Genomic DNA, 20,664 nt, shown 5'->3' on the forward strand with positions numbered 1-20,664 from the left:
GTGCATGCATGTTTGTGAGAGAGAAAGAGATAAAACCTCAAAAGTCCAATGAGAATAAACTAGTGGAAGAAACTCTATAGTTAGAATCCAAAAAGTGAGAACTGATAATCAGAAAAGACATTTTATATATATGTTTGTTTGTTCTGCTGCTTAACACCTATGCAATGTCATAGAAAGGGAAAAGAGAATGCTTGAGAAAACACAGAAAGCCAAGTAGAGTACTAGACCCCTATGACCTAACAGTACCGTGTTGTTAGTACTATTGAACAGTATTGTTAGTACTGTTGAGTTTAGAAAATAATGAAATGCTTAAGGGAATTTAGACCTCTCATTTTTGTGAAATTGGTATGGCAGGTATACCCTATTTTGTCTTGTTTTAATAGTTACATTTTCATAAAGTAAGTTTCACTTTTTTTGGGGAAGGTTTTGAGACAGGGATTTTCTATGGCATTGGAGGCTGTCCTGGAACTAGCTCTTGTAGACCAGGCTGGTCTCGAACTCTCAGAGATCTGCCAGCCTCTGCCTCCTGAGTGCTGGGATTAAAGGCACGTGCCACCACCGCCTGGCCTAAGTTTAACTTTTAGGTTTTAAGATTCATTCTTCTGTTTCATTTTATTTGCAGTGAATATCACCTCAGCCAGGCAATTAACCGGATGTAGTCGCTTCAGCCATGTTTTCCCCTCATCTGCTTACCAGCACATCAAGATGCATAAAAGAATTCTGGGACACTTATCTTCTGTCTACTGTGTAGCATTTGATCGAACTGGGAGGCGAATTTTCACAGTGAGTTAAACATTTATGACATGTAACATTTTACATTCACAACTGAATCAAGACTTTATTCCGTCCATTGTATTATACTTTATCAGTAGTTCATTCTATTTGGACTTATTAATGCAAGAAAAGGTGTGTTGAAATTGTAAATAATTTCTCATTTTATATAAATGAAGTATCCACTATCTTTTGAGAAATTTATTTAAAAATTATGTCTTCAGAAGTGTATATAAACTCAAGATGGTTAATTTATATGAAACAAATATACTCTGTTTTATTCTGTTAAATGGGCTTTTATTAAAAGGCATTTTCCATGTGTAATTGCTGCAAATTTGGTTTTAATAATTATATCACCTTCAATATTAAATAGTTAATATTAAATAGTTAAATAGTTAAATCCTACACTGATGAGAATTGTACTTACACTAGATATTTTCTTTGATTTTAGTGTTGGTTATTTTTAAAAGCTCAATTTTAAGTTTTACTAAGTCATGTTCTTTGCTTTTGAGTAAAAGCTATAACAATAATATGTCTAAAAATACTGATGCGATTGCTTCATTACTGATAGCAAGAGGTGAGAGAAGTAGCACAATTTCAATTTTCTATTTATAGCCTTCAACAAAGGAAGTACTTTATGTTTTGAGAAATAATAACTCCTTAGGTTGTATTGTAGAATTTTCTGCGATGACTTATCTCTGAATATGATGATATAATAATGGTGCATGCGTTCTTTTAATAAATAGGTTAATTACTTTACCATGTTAGAATAGAATTCATTTTACTATATTTAAAACTCATTTGGGATTCTTAAAGGGAAATGCAACATAAAGATTTTCACTAGGGATTATTAATGGCCTTTGGGTTTCCAGAGAAATCAATTTAGATTATAGACTTAAATTTTGAAATATTTTCAGAAAAAAATTATTAAGACAATGAAGCCAGAGGCTGCTAGGCATACAGGAAGAAGCAACGGCAGAAATGGCTTAATACCTAGTCACTTAAGTATATGCATAATATATTTAAATATTTTTAGGATTACCGGTTTTGAAGACTGTCACAAATGCCACTGTTTGGATAATACTTAGTGCTATCATTTAAACTATGCTTATATTTAATACTGGGTCCACATAGTTTTCCTTAATAAAATCTTTGCTTTGTAATGTTGCCTTCCTTCTGGCTGTAAATGGCAAGTTTCTGTTTCATTATTATAAATCTTCTGTCTTTTGTGTTACTGCAGGGTTCAGATGACTGTTTGGTGAAAATCTGGGCTACAGATGATGGACGCCTCCTGGCTACACTGCGAGGGCACTCTGCTGAAATTTCTGACATGGCTGTTAACTATGAAAACACTCTCATTGCTGCAGGCAGCTGTGATAAAGTTGTGAGAGTATGGTGTCTTCGAACTTGTGCACCAGTTGCTGTCCTTCAGGGACATTCAGCTTCTATTACTTCCATACAGGTGAGAATGATGATACGACCTCTGACATATTAATAAAGCTCAGTATTTTATTTGGATTATGAATGTATTATATATTACATGGATATATATTATATAGTTAACAGCACAACAAATGACAACAGAAAATGCTCTCCTAGAGCTTTGCTTCTCTTCTGCAGAGAAATATTTTTATTTTTTCCTTTTTGTATAAACCTGTGCCTGTAGAAATAAATAAATAAAAAACATAATGGAGAAGGTACTTCAAATCCAGCATGAGACAACAAATTTATCTTTGTGTATATGTGAAGAAGGGATTATACTTGTGAATGCCTGCTTGCACATTGTACCTGTTAATGAGGATATACACGGGTTCTAATACGAATATTGGCATACTCTGTTAATATTTAATTCATGATATTTGCCAGATTTAGTATGTGTGTGTACATGTAGTTTTAATATGAGGAAGAAACTTTTATATTTTTAGTTTCAGTGTTTTTTGTTCAGTTTCATATTTGATATAAAATATATTGTTCATATAATATTTTGAGTAAATCTTGGTAGTGAAAGTGCTTGACATATTAAAAGCCATTGCACTTAACAATACGAAGCTGAAGTTGAAGCTGAAGTTTTACCATTCTGTTTCATCAAAGAAAAAATCTTTTAAGCTTTTACATAGAGATAATAGTTCTGTTTGTGTGCTATTTTAATAACATATCACTTAGTTATAGGGATCTAGCGGAAAGTGTGCTCATTCTGTATTGAATGAAAAAATTTAACTAAAATTTTGATTAGTTAAATTATTATGTGGATTGTTTTGAGGTGTAATATATAGCTTTGAACTTTGAAAAATTTTACACCTGTCCTTAATGATACTATTTGACATTTGAATTTCATCTATATGCTGATTAAACTGATAACACAAATATCCTCATCTTGGACCCATCTTATAGCTACGTTTTTGCCTATTCAACTGTGTATTTAGCATCATTACATGAATGTCTATAGATGTCTCAAAATTTAATTTTCTCCCTCAAATTTGATCCCAACAATTTTTGTCATTTCTTACAAATTAAAGAGGGCCTTCTTAGCTCACAGCATCATATATAAATTTGGAATGGCTTAATGCATGCTCTACAACTACCCCTTGTCTATATGGCTTCATGCTGTAAATAATAATTCTTTGAGAGGGTGGCACAGGAAGGGTTGGAGGGAGGGGCAACAATGATGTAAACACAGTACTCCTGTATGCTGAAATAATTAAAATCATGAAATCACCATATGTTCAGAAGATACTATAGTTAGTATATTGTATGTCTCCACAAAAGTCTACATATTAAAGGTTTGGTCTACAAAGTAGGTTATTAAAGATGATGGAACCTTTCTGAGGAGGGACATCAGGGATTTATTAACTGTTCTTTCATTCGAAGAGTATCAACCTCCCAATTTATCTCCTTTCTTTTATATATAACATTGAAATAAAGTGATAATATTAATAGTGGTTGCCATAGAATGATAGAAATTCAGGTTCCTTTTATGCTGTTTATTTTTGCTCAGTTTTCTAAAAGAGTTTTATCAATGTATGTGTTAGAAATATATGGGCTTTCTTTCATGCCAGGCATGGTCACACATGCCTTTATTCCTAGGAGTTAGCGACAAGAGGGTCGCTGTGAGTTTTGAGGCCAACCTGGTCTACGTAGGGAATTCTAAAACAGCTAGGACTAAATAGAGATACCCTGTCTCAAAAAGAAAAAAATATATGTGCTTCTATCAGCAATCTCTAACATTATTTAGCAAATAAGATAATATATTTAATGCATAGCAACACACGTCAACATGTGATAAAGCAATTTAAAATTAATGGGCATAATAAAGGTTTTAGAATTTTTTGAGACAATGCAATTCTCAGATTATATTCCCATTCCTATGGGTAACAGATCTGCAGCAAATTCACAGACTGGTTGGTAAATATTTTAGATTTTGCAGAGCATGAAGTCTTTGTCAAATTACTCAACTTTGTTCGTACAATTGATAAAATAGCCATAGACAGTATAAGGTTACTATGTTCCATTAAATCTTATTTATACAAAGAGTCAGCAACCGGAATGTCATATGTGGGGGATAATTTGTTGACTCCTGCTTTAGATTACATATTAAGCTTTGTAATACAAATTTCTTTATCTGAGGATCTAAACCATATAAAAGGTACACTATCTGAATCTTGGTTTTCTTTATTAGGTGCTAATAGATAATATTAACGGAACATTCTTATTTCAAACTTAAAGTCTTTAGATTGAACTAATTAAATTAATTTTAATATGTATAATGATTGATTTATTTTGATTTGAGTTTAAACTATCATTCTTAGGTATATTAATCCTTAATATCTCAATGGAAATTATTATCTCCACTTGGGATTTTTATTTTGGTATTAAGGATTGAACCCAGGGCCTTGTGCATGTTACTCAGTTATTCTACCACTGAGCTATATTCTCAGGCCATCAGGTTTGATTGTAAAATTCATAGCCATACTGGAAAATAGGGTCTGATTTTGAACTTTTTCCTGTTTCCTAGCCATCTTGGAGACTGATGGTTCCTCCCATCTTTGATTCTCTTCTGGGGAGATATAAAATACCAAGAGTCAGGGTCTGAGAAATATATTATTACAAAATCTGTGTTCCATTGAGGATATTTATAATTCTTTATATTGCCAACTTACCTACATGTATATATTCTCAATCTGTTTATACTGAAATGATATGAATAAATTTAATTTTATTCAAGAAAAAAAATGGAGAATGATTTCAATTTTAAAAAGGCAAAATTCAGCTGAGTATGGTGACATAACCTGTAATCCCAGCATTTTGTAGGTAGAGGTAAGTGCAGGGCCAGCCAATCTACATAGTAAGATGTAAACTTGCTAGTGCTACGTGGCAAAACTTTATCTAAAAAAATCCATAGTTCTTTCTTATGAACATATTTTCAACATTTGTTGTGATTTAGTAATGCATTTATGAATTTATTCCCCATTAAAATATTCTTAAAGTGTTAAATTATTTAAAACATTAGTAGTGAAATATTTTATGTCAGTTTTAATTATTACTTTCAATTTTAAGATTTTTAGTTTTCTTATGTGTATGTGCAGGGAAGGGGCGCTGAGTGTATGTGTGCAGTGCCTGAGAGGGCCAGAAAAAGGCATTGGTTACTCTCAAACTGGAGTTTCAAGAGGTGGTAAAACACCCAATGTGGGTGCTGAGGACCAAAACTAGGTCTTCTGGAAGAGTAGGAAGTATTAACTACTAAGCCATCATCTCTCCAGCCCCTCAATTGCTATTTTCTATAGGTTTTATTATTTGAGAAGTTTTGATAAGTATCCATTTATCTACGTAATTTAAGGAACAAAAACTCTGATACTGAAATTCTTTTCACTTTGTGTGTATGTTATTTTTGTGTACATGTGAGCTTCAGGCATGTATGTGCTACAGCATACGTGTGAAGGTCTGCACAACTGTCTGGATTCTGTGACTCATGATCTCAGGCATTTTGACAAACACATTTACTCACTCAGCCATCTCACTGGACTGATACTGAAATTCTTAAATGACTTATTTATATTTTATGTTTGTACAAAATAGTTTGAACAGGCAAACTTTATCTTTTATTTGAATTCTTCTTTTTAAGTTTTGTCCATCAACTAAAGGCACAACTAGATACCTCACTTCTACTGGTGCTGATGGAACAATTTGTTTCTGGCAATGGCATGTAAAAACAATGAAGTTTAGGTAAGTTTAAATAAATTTTAGCAATTTGTGAAAACTCAATTTGCTTATATTTTATTAACGTGGTGATATAATAGTTCAAGTGTTAAAGTATGTACAAGTATATATACGCCTGTGTATATTTATATCCATACTTATTTTTATGTTTAGAGATTTTTAAATAAATTTTTTATAAAATCAATATTGAGGCTATGAAATTTATATGGAAGTGTGGTAAGATGTATTTGGACATTTTATAATAATGGCATTAAATAACAGCAATATGTTTGCAAAAACTATTGTCAACATCTGATGTCATAAATTATATTTATAGGGTTTAAAAACTTCTAACTGAAAATATGATAATAGCTGTATTGGATTCTTTCCTTTAGCTTTTAAAAAATAATATTGATGCTAAGTAGATCAATATTCATCAGTGTGCTAAGATTTTTGCCCATTAGATGAGCCTGATAGAATTAAAAACATTTTTTTTATTCTTTAGAGATCGCCCAGTAAAATTTACTGAGAGATCCAGACCTGGAGTTCAGATATCTTGTTCATCTTTCAGTTCTGGTATGTATCAAAATTTAATGCTTTTAGTACTCAAAATCATCCATATAGAAAAGATTGATTTAAATTTTTATTTTGTTTTGTTTTTTTGAGACAAGGTTTCTCTGTAGGTTTGGAGGCTCTCCTGGAACTCTCTTTGAAGACTAGGCTGGCCTCGAACTTAGCAAGATCTGCCTGCCTCTGCCTCCCAAGTGGTGAGATTAAAGGCATGAGCCACCACTGCCCGCTGATTTAATTTTTTTATGAAGAAAAATTATGTATGGAAGAAAGTAAAACCTACCAAAGTTAAAAACCATGTGTTATATGCTACATGAACCAGTTTGATTAATTAGCACCTAGTAATAGTTTTCTTAATTTAACTTAATACATGTTATGGTTATGTATAGCTGGTTGTATTTGGCAAGAATAAACAGTCCCTAGCCCAAATACCCATTAACCAAATTCCTAGCTTAACTTTATGCAAAGTGTACACAGTTGTAGCTTCATATATAAGATGTGGGGTAATTGTAAGTGTAAATATTTTTAGAGTTTTGGCATAGTATTTCTATATAAAATATAGAGTTAATTCTTAAAAGCTTTGACCTTTATTGTTTTTAATCAATAAGCCTATGTTTAATGTATAATTGGTCAATTTTGTTAGGTGAAGGATATATTTATCTTAAATACATCTGTCTTTTTCTTTGTCTTTGTCTTCTATGGTAATGAGAATTGGAACTCAGGCCTTGAACATGATAGGCAAACACTCAGCCACTGAACTAGACCCACAATCTTCTATATTCATTTTCACTTACTCATTTATTTATTAATTTTTAACTTTTTAAACCTGTAGGTCTTTTTTTTCCTTCCCTAAGACAGGGTTTTTCTGTGTAACAGCTCTGGCTGTCCTGAAACTTGCTTTCTAGATCAGGCTGGTCACCAACTCAGAGAGATGTGCATGCCCCTGCCTACCAAGTACTGGAATTAAAGGCATGCACCACCACGCCCAGCCAGAAGTCTTTAATTTTTAATATTTATTTGTTGTATATGTGTGTGTGCCATGGCACATTTGGGTAGGTCATGGTTCAGTGTTTGGGAGACAGTTTTCTCCCACTACTATGTGGTTTTGAGGATTGAACTCAGATCCACAGGCCTGAGCACCTCAATGCACTAAGTTGTCACATTGGCCCTCACTTGAGTGCAAGTTCTCACTCAATTGCCCAGGCTGGCTACATAGTCACTCTGAAGCCCTGGCCAACTTTTAGCTGATAACCTTTTTGCCGTAGTCTCCCTAGTAAGTAGCTAGAATTCTAGTTGTGTTAATTGGCACAATTCTCTCTCTCTCTCTCTCTCTCTCTGTCTCTCTCTCTCTCTCTCCTCTCCTCTCCTCTCCTCTCCTCTCCTTTTCAAGACAGGGTTTCTCTGTAGCTTTGGAGCCTATCCTGGCACTGGAACTCACAGAGATCCACCTGCCTCTGCCTCCCGAGTGCTGGGATTAAAGGCATGCTCTACCAACACCCAGCCACAATTCTCTTATTTTTCTTGAATTTTATTTTTCTTTGAAATATTAGTATGACATCAGAATTTGTAAGACAATTTTGTGTTCCTTGAAGGCTTGTTACTAATACAAAGTAAACAAATTAAATAGTAAAAGAAGTTTTGTTTTGTTCTGTTTTTCATCTTCCAGGTGGTATGTTCATTACAACAGGTAGCACTGACCATGTTATTAGAATATACTATTTGGGTTCTGAGATACCAGAGAAAATTGCTGAATTAGAATCACACACGGTAAGATCAAAATAAGAAACTTATTTATATTGCCTTATTTTTTAATCTCCCCCTCTTGTCTTTTCTGATCTGTACCATAAACCAATATAAGTCAATCATATGTGGATATATAGATAGCTTAATAATTTTTAAAAGTTAAAATAATTAAGTATGAAGGATTTGCTCGTTTTATTAAAACTGAAGTTCAAGTGCAGTTTGACAACTGGAGACTGAGAATGGGTACATTTTTAGCTTCATTGTCAAAGTGAAAGAGTTATTAATTTCAGCTTAATGTTTAAAAACTGTGGAAAACAGAAGTTAATAAACAGTTTTCTCAAGATATACAAATAAAACAATTGGGAAATTTCATTGGCCTCAGTTGTCTTTAGCTGGCTTCTTTTTTTCTGAGACAGGGTTTCTCTGTGGCTTTGGAGCCTGTCCTGGAACTAGCACTTTGTAGACCAGGATGGTCTCGAACACACAGAGATCTGCCTGCCTCTGCCTCTGCCTCCCGAGTGCTGGGATCAGCATGGGCCATCACCGCCTGGCTTAGGTGGCTTCTTATATTACTGTGTTGTCTTGGGGGAGGATGTAATATGGTGATAACTATTCAGGGCTATGCATCTCTTGATATGATTTACAAGGAGATTTGTTTATATCTCATTTGATTCAGAGTAATACCAACTTACTTTGTACATTGTTAGAGGCTTCCATGATATATCTTTCTAAGGAAAGTGATTTTTTTAGAATTGAAAATCATATTTCGATAGAATCTACTATGTAAAGCTTTTGGGTATAAATTAAGGGGAAGGACACTATTTTTCACATAAGTTCATTTTAATCAAAAGTCTGTTGTTCTGTGTTTTAGGACAAAGTTGTTGCTGTTCAGTTCTGTAACAATGGAGACAGGTAATTATGGAGTACATATTTTTTATAAAGAAATTTTGATTTCTTTTATTTTTCCCTCCAAACCAATATAGTTGTCATCCTTACATTGACTTCTCAGGAAACTCACTTAGAAATCCTTTTCTAGAGTAAGTATCTGTATTGATATCCCCTTCCCCAGAGTTAAGGTACTTTAACTCAGTTTACAATCACTGTGTAGCACCTAGAAATGTGTTTGTACCCTAACCCACCTTCTTTGGTTCTGGAGATTCCTTACTATACCCTAATTTCACTAACTGCTGAAGATTTTTATTAGATGATCTTGGTTGCTTGAATTGTTTGGCTAATTTTAAAGCTAAAAATACAAAAGACGCATTTGTGTTGAGGGAGATTGTTTTGTATAGTCCTTGGCAACAGGAGAAGGCTGTACTGATGCTGCCTGCTGTCACTGGGAAATAACTTTAAACACAGTAGCTCAAGGTCCTTCTTACCTTATACACACATGCATGAGGCAGAAAATAACTATTTTGTTCAGTCACTTAGGTTCAAAGTTCATGTCTGTTCTACTTGATAGCTTTATCTCTCTTTGGAATTTTTAACTCAGTGGTGACCATAGTCTGTCAGCTCTTAATCTTCCCAAGTTCTTTCTTGTTTACTTTGCCTTTTTCTGTTTTCTTTTACCACCTAACTTAATCAAGAATTCTGTTATTTGATTACTATGTGTCTGACAAGTAAACATTTGTTCTATTCAAAGGTTTTTTTTTTTTTAGCGTCTTCTCTTCTGTTGTTCTGGAATAAATTCTAAATGTCAACATGCCATTTCCAAATTCTGTACAACTTAGACAACTACCTTCTTTTTTCATGTGAATCTGTACATTTTTCCTAGTTGCTTTCTGCATTTTCCCTATTCCATAGTTTCATATTATCTCATCCATTAGCTTACTTAGACTTTCCTCACATACTTCCTAGCCATACATGTCATTCCCTACCTTCTACCTTATTTCCTTTTCCCTCCTGTATGTCCTATATCCCTTCTGGTCACTTTTGACCTTTTTTTTTTTTCTGTCTCTTTGCCTTCCTTTCTTTCCCTCCTGATTCTTTCTTATCTGTGTCTCATCTGGCTTGGAAGATTTATGTGCTACTTGCAGTCTGTCTTAAAGGCTCCAGATTTTATATTTAGTTTAACATTCTCTGAACATTTGTGTCACTCGTCTCTACTACTCATCAGATACATTCCTTATCTCTGTAAAGTCAGACCTTAGATACAGATAGCTGTGAACCCTCTAAAATATCTGACCCCCCAAATGTAATAGTCTATGGTGGTCTAAAATTTGATACAAAGTAGATCAAATTAGCATACATTTTTATCTATATGCCCATATGACAGCTTTGTGAGTGACTACTACATTTCTTTTTGTTTGTTTGGTTTTGGCTTTTCAAGACAGGGTCTCTCTGTGGTTTTGGAGGCTGCCCTGGAAACTGGCTCTTGTAAACCAGGCTGGTCTCAAACTCACAGAGATCAGCCTGCCTCTGCCTCCCAAGTGCTGGGGATTAAAGGCATGTGCCACCACTGCCTGGCTTGTGGTTATTAAATTTCTAAGTACTTTTGAACACTGAATTACAAAAATGAATTTTGGCCATTTTTGTGAACTATAAAAGCAAATAATGATAGTTCACAGTTTATCTATATTAAGAATGAAAAAAATTGTAAAATAAAATTAATAACCATATTGTCATTCTTAAATGACTTTTAAATTTATTCTTATTTATGTGTGTGTATGTGTTTGTATGTGTGTGTGTGTGTGTGTGTGTGTGTGTATGTGTGTGTGTGTGTATGTGTGTGTTTGTGTGTGTGTGTGTTAACCACATATATGTGGGTGCCTGCATAGACAAGAAGAGGGGGTTGGATCCCCCATAGCTGTAGTAACAAGCTGATGTGGGCCACATGACATGGGTGCCAAGAGTCAATCCCAGGTCCTCTAGAAGAGCAGCAAGGACTCTAACTGCTGAGCCACCTCTTCAGCCAACCTTACAAGTTATTAATATTTTAAGATTTACTTTTTTTGGTTTTTCGAGACAGGGTTTCTCTGTGTAGCTTTGGAGCCTATCCTGGCACTCGCTCTGGAGACCAGGCTGGCCTTGAACTCACAGAGATCCGCCTGCCTCTGCCTCCTGAGAGCTGGGATTAAAGGCGTGCGCCACCAACAACTGGCTAAGATTTACTTTTATTTTTACTTTTTTTCTGGTTTTTCAAGACAGGATTTCTCTGTGTAACAACTCTGGCTGTCCTGGAACTAGCTCTGTAGATCAGGCTGGCCTCCAACTCACTGAGATCTTCCTGCCTTTGCCTCCTGTGTGCTGGTATGAAAAGTGTGCGCCACCACCGCCCGCCTTAGTTTTATTTTTAACTGTGTGTGTGTTGTGCATGCTTGAGTAAGTGTGGGTGCCTAAGGAGGCTAGAGGGATCATGCCCTCTGAAGGTAGAGTTAACAGGAGGTTATGAGCCTCCTGACATGGTGCTGGGGATTGAACTTCTAGAGGTTAACTGCTGAGCCATCTCTCTAGCACTTAGTTTTACTTTTTCTTCTCTCCTTCTCTCTGTCTCTGTCTCTCCCTCTGTTTCTAAATGTGTGGTATGTGAACTTGAATACAGTTGCACAGCTGCCCACAGAGAAGGTCAGATCTGCTTCTGAAGTTACAGGCCTTTATGAATTACCTGGCATGGGTGCTGGAGGCATATGAGCAGAATGTGTTCTTAGCCACTGAGCCATGTCTCCTGCATCCGTGTTATCATTATCATTTTTTCCTACTGAAAGATGCTGACATTTTAATTTCTTGTCTATTTGTAAATGTGTATTTAAAAAACATTGTTACTAAATCTTCAAAAATACATGTAGTCAATATATGAAAGTCTTATATTAATCTAAAAATGTGAAAAGCATAAAAAGCATACAGAACATGTAAAATATGAATGGATGCATGTATATGGAAAATCAAAATGCTGACCTTTAGTTTCTCTAAGAAAGGATCATAGGTGAATCTTTGCTCATTCTTAAAAGTTCTTTGTATTTATTAGTATAAAAATAAGCAATTCCAATTGAAAAACCATCCAATTCTATCAGTAAGGAAATACACATTAAAAATAACTAGCAGAATTTTTCTTTAAAAAATTGCAAGATAATTAAGAATTTACTACTCAATGTATCTATCAAGTATTATAAATTGATCCTTTCTTACAACTTTTCTTACGATTCCTATTTTTTTCAAAACATGGAAATAATTTGGCAGTACACGTAAGAGCTTTTAAAAATGTACCTATTCTGACTAAGTACAATATATAAGATTGTATAAAGACAGATAGAGATGCTCTTTATAGCATTAAAGTTGTAAAATAAAAAATATTGTATCTTAGTTAGGGTTTCTATTGCTGTGGAGAGACACCATGACCACAGCAACCCTTAAAACGGAAAACATTTAAATTGAGGTGGTGGCTTACAGTTTCAGAGGTTTAGTCCATTGTCATCCTGACCTGAGGAGTAGCATGGGGGGCGGGGGAGGCAGACATGATGCTGGAAAAGGTGCTGCTACATGTTGATATTCAGGCAGCAGGAAGTAGACTGAGAGTCCTGCATCGTGCAGGCAACAGGAAGTGGTCTGTGACCCTGGGGGGTATCTTGAGCATATAGGAGATCTCAAAGCCATCTCCAAAGTTAACACACTTCCTCCACCAAGACCACACCTACTACAACATGGCCACACCTCTCATAGTGTCACCCCCTTTGGGGCCCATTTTCTTTCAAGCAATGACATCATATAATTATTAATCTTCATGAGCTTCCTTAAGTAATTTTTGTTATATAGTTGACCACTCACTGAAAAAATAGTTTTATACTTGTAAATATAGATTAATATCTACAAAATACAGCTGTGAATAACATTGTATATGGTGGGATTTGGTTTCCTAAAGGGGAAATGGGTCAATATATATGTTCCAATGGGTTTTTGTTCTTTTCGTATAGTCTCTTAGTATGTAGTTTGTGCTGGCCTTGAACTTGTGATACTCCTGCCTCATCTTCTTGAGTGCAACAGGCATGCAAACATATCCTGTTTATATGCACATCTGAAAGATTAGAAAAACATAGTATCAAACTTGTGAACAAATTATTAAAGGTTGCTCATAATAAAAATTTCTGTATATTTTAGTGTAGTGTAAACTTCATTGTTCATCTTTCAACAAATATGTTCTTTAACCTTATAACATGCTCATTCCCCTTAGCTGCGAATCTTCAAGTCCATCAGCACTCTTTCCCAGCACTGGGCAACTTTGTTCTTAAACTTACCTGTACATATTCAGTATTCACCCACATTATAAAATGCATCAGTTTTTATTATTGAATAATACTCTGTTCCATGAATGCCATATTGTCTTTATTCACTGTTAAGCATTTCATTTGTTTCTGCTTTGGTGATTATTGAGTTTTCCATGAATCTTCATGTACACATTTTATATGGACTAATATTTTCATTGTTTTGGTGGATGTGCACCTGGAATAGTATTGCTGGGTCGAAAGGTAACTTTATGTTTAGCATTTTAGGAACTGCCAGACTGTTTTCTAAGTACTGTTGTACATTTCTCAGTAGTGAATGAAGGTTATTAATTTTATAATCCAGCAAATGTGATGAGCTTTGGAAAAAATAACAAGGTTCTTTTAACTTCTCTTTTCCAGTTTAAGATTTGTTAGTGGAAGTAGAGATGGAACAGCAAGAATATGGCAATATCAACAACAAGAATGGAAGAGTATAGTGCTAGATATGGCTACTAAAATGAGTGGGTAAGAATGCATATTGGATATTTCAGGGGGTTTCTCATGGCATATCTTCTTTTGCACTGCAATATACTTAATAATGCATATAATTTTATGTTAGTAAATAGTTTGAAATTAATTATTAGGCATGATATCTACCCTTTTATTCAGTCTCTCAGCAAACTGTCCTTTGATGGTGATTGACTAGAGCATTGATGAATACTATAAGTTTACCTTTTACCCTAATTACCGAGGACTCCCTTATATTTCATAGTGTTAGCATTTATACTCAGCATTATATATGCATTTAATCAGTATCGGCTTTCACCAAAGTTTCTTTTTTTTTCCGAGACAGGGTTTCACTGCCAATCCTATTATTTTTAGGAGTAATATTTAAGGGGCTAAAATGACCCTTGTACATTTTTATATTGTTTCACAGCCAACATGATCATACCGTAAATTTTATTTTTTAAGGTAAACAGCATTTCTGGTCTCACTTTTTTTTTGTGCTTCCAAGTAACTATTATATTAGTTTTGTTTCTTTTGCTGTGATTAAACATCATAGCCAAAAGCAACTTGGGGAGGAAAGGGCTTATTTCATCTTAAAACTCCCAGGTCATACTCCATCACTGAAGATTTCAAGGCAAGAACCTGGAGACAGGAACTGAAGCAGAAGGCATGGCAAACACTTCTTACTTAGGCTTGCTCTGAATAGCTTGCTCAGCCTGCTTTCTTACCCAGGGCCATCTGCCCAGAAGTGGTGCTGCTAATAGTGGCCTGAGCCCTCCCACATCAATGGTTAGTCAAGAAAATGCTGTACAGTCTTACCTAAAGACATAATGGAGGTGTTTTCCCAATGGAGGTTCCATCTTCCCACATGACTCATACTTGTGTCCAATTGTCAAAAAGCTAACCACATTTACATACCATATACTTTAGCCTTCACTGCCATCAATTTATGGGTAGTTTTCTATGGTGAAATACAGTTTTTTAATGAATACTCTTAAATTTTTATATAGTCATTTGCATCTTCCTAGAAAATTTTGTCATAGTTTGCTGTTCTGTGTTTACTTTTGTTAAAATATGCAAGATACCAGTATTCAAATTTTTGCTTTAGGAGTAATTTGACATCCGCAGAAGACAAAGTCACTAAACTGAAGGTGACTATGGTGGCTTGGGATCGTTATGACACCACTGTTATTACTGCAGTGAACAATTTCCTTTTGAAAGTTTGGAATTCTGTCACAGGGCAGCTTCTTCACACTTTGTCTGTAAGTATTATGTATTTTACTAGGAAAAGAAACTGTTTAAGCCTAGTGCAGTGGTGTGTTGTAGGTCCAACACTTAGGAGGCTGAGGTATGAAGACTCCTTGAACCTAGGAGTTTGAGACCAGTCTGGGCAGTATAGTAAGACCTTGTCTCCAAAAAGAATGAAAAAGGTCAAAGTACATTATTCTAGGAACAAGACATTTAAGTTTACTTTCCTTTCTATGACATACTAGCCTTTGGAGCGTATCTTGGGAGTCTCTTGATACATCTGCCAGATAGGACTGATGCATGATCCACCACTGAAAGCAGGAATGACTTTTTATTATTATTAAATTTATTCATTTATTTCACATCCTGACCACAGATTCCCCCCCCATCCCCCACCACCCACTCCTCCTCTGTTTCTGTTCAGAAAGGGCAAGCTTCCTATGGGTGTCAGCAAACCATCAAGTTGTGGTAGGACTAAACACATCACTTTGAATTAATGCTGGACAAAGCAACCCAGTATGATGAATAGGTTCCCAAAAGCCATCTCAAGCATTAGGGATAGGCCCTGACCCCACTGCTAGGAGTCACACAAGTTCATCAAGCCACACAACTGTCACACATATATGTAAAGGATAGCCATGCTACAATCCACACCCCCAGAGGGGCTAGACAACACGGAAGTCCCAAGGAGGGTCAGGGATGCATAGATGTCCCTGGGAAAGGGAAATACAAGGAATCTCCTGGGTAGACGGTGGGATGGTAGGGATGAGAAGATGAGGAATTGGGTTGGGCAGAGGATGGAGGGGAGAAGATCAAAAGAGACTTTGATGGGTGGCATTTTGGGGTCAGGTAGAAACCTGGTGCAAGGGAAACACTCACAAATCTACAAGGATGACTTCAGCTATGACTCCTGGCAATAGTGGAGAGGGTGTCTGAACTGACCATCTCCTGTAATCAGATTGGTGACTACCTTAATTGTCATCAGAGAGCCTTTGTCCAGTAACTGATGGAAACAGATGCAGAGACCCACAGCCAAGCACTGGGTCAAGCACCCAGAATGCTGTTGAAGAGAAGGAGGAATGATTGTATGGGGAGCTGGGGGGTATCCATGTCATGATGGGGTAACCCACAAAGACAAATAACCTGGCTCATAGGAGCTCACAGACTCTGGACTGACAGCTAGGAATTATGTTTTAAAGATTATTTCTAAGTCCAGAATTTACCCATTTCTCAATGGTAGTATGTCGTCAAGTTTACAGTAATTAGTTTTTAGCAAGGGCTAGGATTTTTTTATTATTATTTTGTAGTTATATCCTACATTTTCTATCTTCAGTGATCAGTTTATATAAGAAGTAGAGGTAAGAGGAGGAAGTAAGAGAAAAGCTAGTGCTTTTTAAAGCATATTTCTCATAGTAAAAGGCTGCTACAATTGTAGGATCAAGCAGAATACATGTTGTTTGTCGGGTCATCATGTTATGAGTTAATGTCTCTGCTCTAGTTATCAATTCATAAGCATTTTACTGAGACAATTCCAAGTGAATGTTACATGGATATAATATAGTATGACAGGGGTTCAGACTACAATCAACTCATTTTCTTTACTTTATCTTGCTAACTACTAATTATGGTAAACTTCCCCTATGCAATCACAGCACATAAGATGCTGAGGTGAAAAAGTTCTATAGATTGGAGTCTAGCCTGGGCTACATATTGAATACCATGTTAACCTGAGCTACATAGGAAAATCATGTCTCAACACCAGTCAACTAGTTAATATATTAACAAACACAAGTAAAAAAAATAAAACTAATCTATTCTTTCCTTTACTCTTAAATTGAAAGTGTTCATTTGGATCAATATTCATAGTATATATATATTATGTGTGTGTATACATATATATGCATATATATATCAATTTTTCTAGTAGTTAAAATTAAAAAGAAGAAACTAATTTCACTAATGTAGTATATCCAAAATACTATCCAAAATACTATCATTTCAACATGGAACTAATACAGGAATTGCTAATGAAACAGTTTACATTCACTTTGCATGCAAAATCTTCTTATAAAACATCTCAATTTGTAGTACCCATATTTCAGATGCTTAATATCCACAGATGGCTGGTAGCTACTGTGTTAGACATGGAGCATGAGTATCTCTAAATTCACAGCTTCAGGAGTTATAGCTGTTATTTTTAAAAATCTATGTAAAGTTCCATCTTCATAATTACCTAAAAGTCTTGTTTAGTGATACTTATGGGCTGACTCATAGGTCATCTGTTTTCACTGAAGTTTACTGTCAGAATTAGTCTTTGTAACAGCCAAAGCTACTTAATTTTCTTTTTCTTTCTTTGTTTCATGTACCATAGGCTAGTCTTAAATTTTCTATTTAGCCAATGATGACCCTGAATTTCCTGTTCTTCCTGGTTCCATCTCCCAAGTGCTAGGATTATAGGCATGTGCCATCATATAAATGGTTTTCTGCAGGGGGTGTGGTGCTAGGCAAGCACTTTATCAATTGATCTAAATTCCAAGCTCTTCATTTCATATAGTACTTACATTTCTGCTGTATCAGGTTATATCAGGGTCTTGGTGGGGCATAAAGCTGTTCCATTCAAACAATGCCTCTTGAGCATCTACTGTTTGAAAGGTTCTGGATGAGGTATTATAAATCAATGAAACATTAAGCAATATTTTCTCCTTGCAGCTTATTAAAAGAGAATACCTTTACATCAAAGAAAGGTTGATTATGAGAAGTTCAAGATGTACCAATGCAAACTTCTAACAGTGATCAGATCTGGTCTGGTGTGATCCAAATTGATCTGATCTGATCTGATATGCCATTACCCTTTGAATTATCAATATCAACTTATGGTTTATTGAATATTCTTTTAGGAAATTGAAAAATAGTGGCTGTTCAGATTGATTTTTTTAACAAGGTTCTTAGTTATAGAATAGAAAGAACAGTTTTAGTAGTCACAGGGAAGAATTTTGGTTGTCTTTAAGTTATTAATGATAGTTTCTGTAATGGAATTTTACCTATGAGTCAGCCTGCAGCTAATTGTTTTTTTTTAGGTAAAGTTTCACTATATGGTTTAGATTGTACCTTTGAGATCTGAGACTACAGATACCATGATGAGAAAGTTAGGCAGAAACCAGTCAAGGTCTTTTATCATGGTGGTAGGAGTGGATGGTAATGAAAGATTCTGTTGGATTTTCCATTCTTTGTCCTCCAACCTTTATTTTACTTTGAGATCCTGCCTTGTATTCTGACTGGCTTCATACTAGCTTTATAGTCAAGCGAGACCTCTGATTGCCTGCCTTGACTGATAGGAGTACATAAGGCATCACACCCTGCTTCTTGTATTGTCTGTGGCTTTTAAAAAATTATCGAAGTCCTACATCTCCAAATTGCATTTCAGTGGTTAGTGAGCATTCTCTTTCTGTGTCTTTTATCTAAGACATCAGTTTTATACAATCTGCAGTTGTGCATTAGGACCACTAACTAAAATATTTATTTTTGAAGTACACATGAGTGGATGCTATTCAATTGGTATGCATTAATTTGTCTCAATTAGACTTCTAGTACTCAAGATCTTTTGGACAAGTAAGCCAGACATCTGGTGTTGCTTTTCATTTCTAATATTGATTTTCATCACAGGGGCATGACGATGAAGTATTTGTTCTAGAAGCACATCCATTTGATCAAAGGATCATACTTTCAGCAGGTCATGATGGGAACATTTTTATTTGGGACCTTGATCGAGGGACCAAAATTCGAAATTACTTTAATATGGTAAGAAACCTGTGTTTATAAAGTCCATATTAAATCTCACTTTCCTTTTTTGATAATCCAGTAGCCTAGGACATAGGAGAATCTTGTCATCTTATGTTTAAATTGGTAAAATAATTCAGAGAATGACTCAAGGGCTTAGAGTTAGATCTTTCAGCATGGTTACTATCTTGGTGTTAGCATTTTTCAAATTCTGAAATGTACATACAAACTGAATTGTTCGATCCAATTTATTACAATTGAATTTAAAATGTAAGCTAAAATGCCAAAAAGATCAATGTTTAAATTATAATTTCAATTTAGGAATACAAGTAAGAAAAACCTAAATCATGAATTTGTCTCCAATCTACACCTCAACTTACTTGAAAACTATATATTAGTATATATACATGTTCTTTTATTGTTGTCGTTGGAGAAGAGAGTGTCTCCTATAGCCCAAGTTTGCCTCAAACTCTCAGTGTAACCAATAATGACCTTTAACTCCTGATCTGCTTGCATCACCTCCTGAGTGCAAGGATTATAGATGTGCACTGCCATACCTGGCTATGGCTTACTTCTTTGTTTTTGAAACAGGTTCTTGTGTACTGATATAGACAGTTGTGGTACAAATCTCATACAAATTATGAAAAACATTGATTAGTTGTGATTTCATTGGAACATCATTCTTTCATGATGAGCATGATTATAACTTGCACATTTAGTTCTTAAGAATAGTTCTGACTAAACAATGCTAATCTGTGAATGGACCTTTGAGCTGGCTTCTATGGACTTTATATGGATCCAGATCATTAATATTATGTCTTTTGTTAGTAGTTTATTTACATGCATTATTTTAAGATTATTATTTAAAGGCTTGTTTTATAGCTTAAGATATAAAAATAATGTTTTCACTTTGAATAGCACCTTTGTCAATTTGGTTGCATATAGATCCTTTTAACTCTCCTCATTCATCCATTTATTATTTCATGAGTTATTATGTTAGGTGCAGTTGTTCATTGCATTCACCTCAATTTCATCCTCCATAATTATATTTCAGAGATTTACTGTTTACTCTAGGGTTCTGGCTATAGAAGCCAGAGAGTACATTGGAATGTTGATTCATCACAGAATTCAAGGGAATAGGCAGGACAAGCTATTGCCTAATTAATATTTGAAAAGTACTCTTAAAGTAACTCAAAAGACTCCTCTGAATTTCAGATTGAAGGCCAAGGTCATGGGGCAGTGTTTGATTGTAAATTTTCACCAGATGGAAACCATTTTGCCTGTACAGATTCTCATGGGCATTTGTTGCTATTTGGCTTTGGATGCAGTAAATACTATGAAAAGGTTAGTATATATAATTTTTGTTGCACATAATAATTTTGGATTGTACCATTCAGAATTATTTTTTTCATTGTATATATTCATGAAACATGGTACTGTGTTGCATAAGGAAATTTTCATACAAGTATATATTGTATATTGGGCATATGTCCTTCCCTGCCTTTTTCTCTGCCCCCCCCATTAGTCCCACCAGATAGTTTCACTTCTTCATTCATGTCATATATATAGATTGCTTTTTTTAGATGTATACATTTTTCCAACTTTTTTATTTGAATTAGAAACAGGATTGTTTTACATGACAATCCCATTTCCCTTCTCC

At 34.9% G+C, this 20,664-nt stretch overlaps 1 protein-coding gene across 2 annotated transcripts in view; it reads left to right on the plus strand.

The window, feature by feature from the left end:
* The window catches only part of LOC100751005 (bromodomain and WD repeat-containing protein 3), a 101,712-nt gene that overhangs the window by 30,491 nt on the left and 50,557 nt on the right, over positions 1–20,664 (plus strand). For both annotated transcript variants that reach the window (XM_027433040.2, XM_027433041.2), the window contains exons 7-16: positions 623–783; positions 2,012–2,233; positions 5,891–5,991; positions 6,470–6,540; positions 8,201–8,301; positions 9,149–9,189; positions 13,893–13,997; positions 15,088–15,241; positions 18,891–19,025; positions 20,220–20,348. In XM_027433040.2, the coding sequence (XP_027288841.1) occupies positions 623–783; positions 2,012–2,233; positions 5,891–5,991; positions 6,470–6,540; positions 8,201–8,301; positions 9,149–9,189; positions 13,893–13,997; positions 15,088–15,241; positions 18,891–19,025; positions 20,220–20,348 (1,220 nt within the window). The remainder of the gene's footprint in view (positions 1–622; positions 784–2,011; positions 2,234–5,890; positions 5,992–6,469; positions 6,541–8,200; positions 8,302–9,148; positions 9,190–13,892; positions 13,998–15,087; positions 15,242–18,890; positions 19,026–20,219; positions 20,349–20,664) is intronic.

The sequence above is a fragment of the Cricetulus griseus genome, chromosome X, assembly GCF_003668045.3.
Source record: "Cricetulus griseus strain 17A/GY chromosome X, alternate assembly CriGri-PICRH-1.0, whole genome shotgun sequence".
NCBI classification, from domain to species: Eukaryota; Metazoa; Chordata; class Mammalia; order Rodentia; family Cricetidae; genus Cricetulus; species Cricetulus griseus.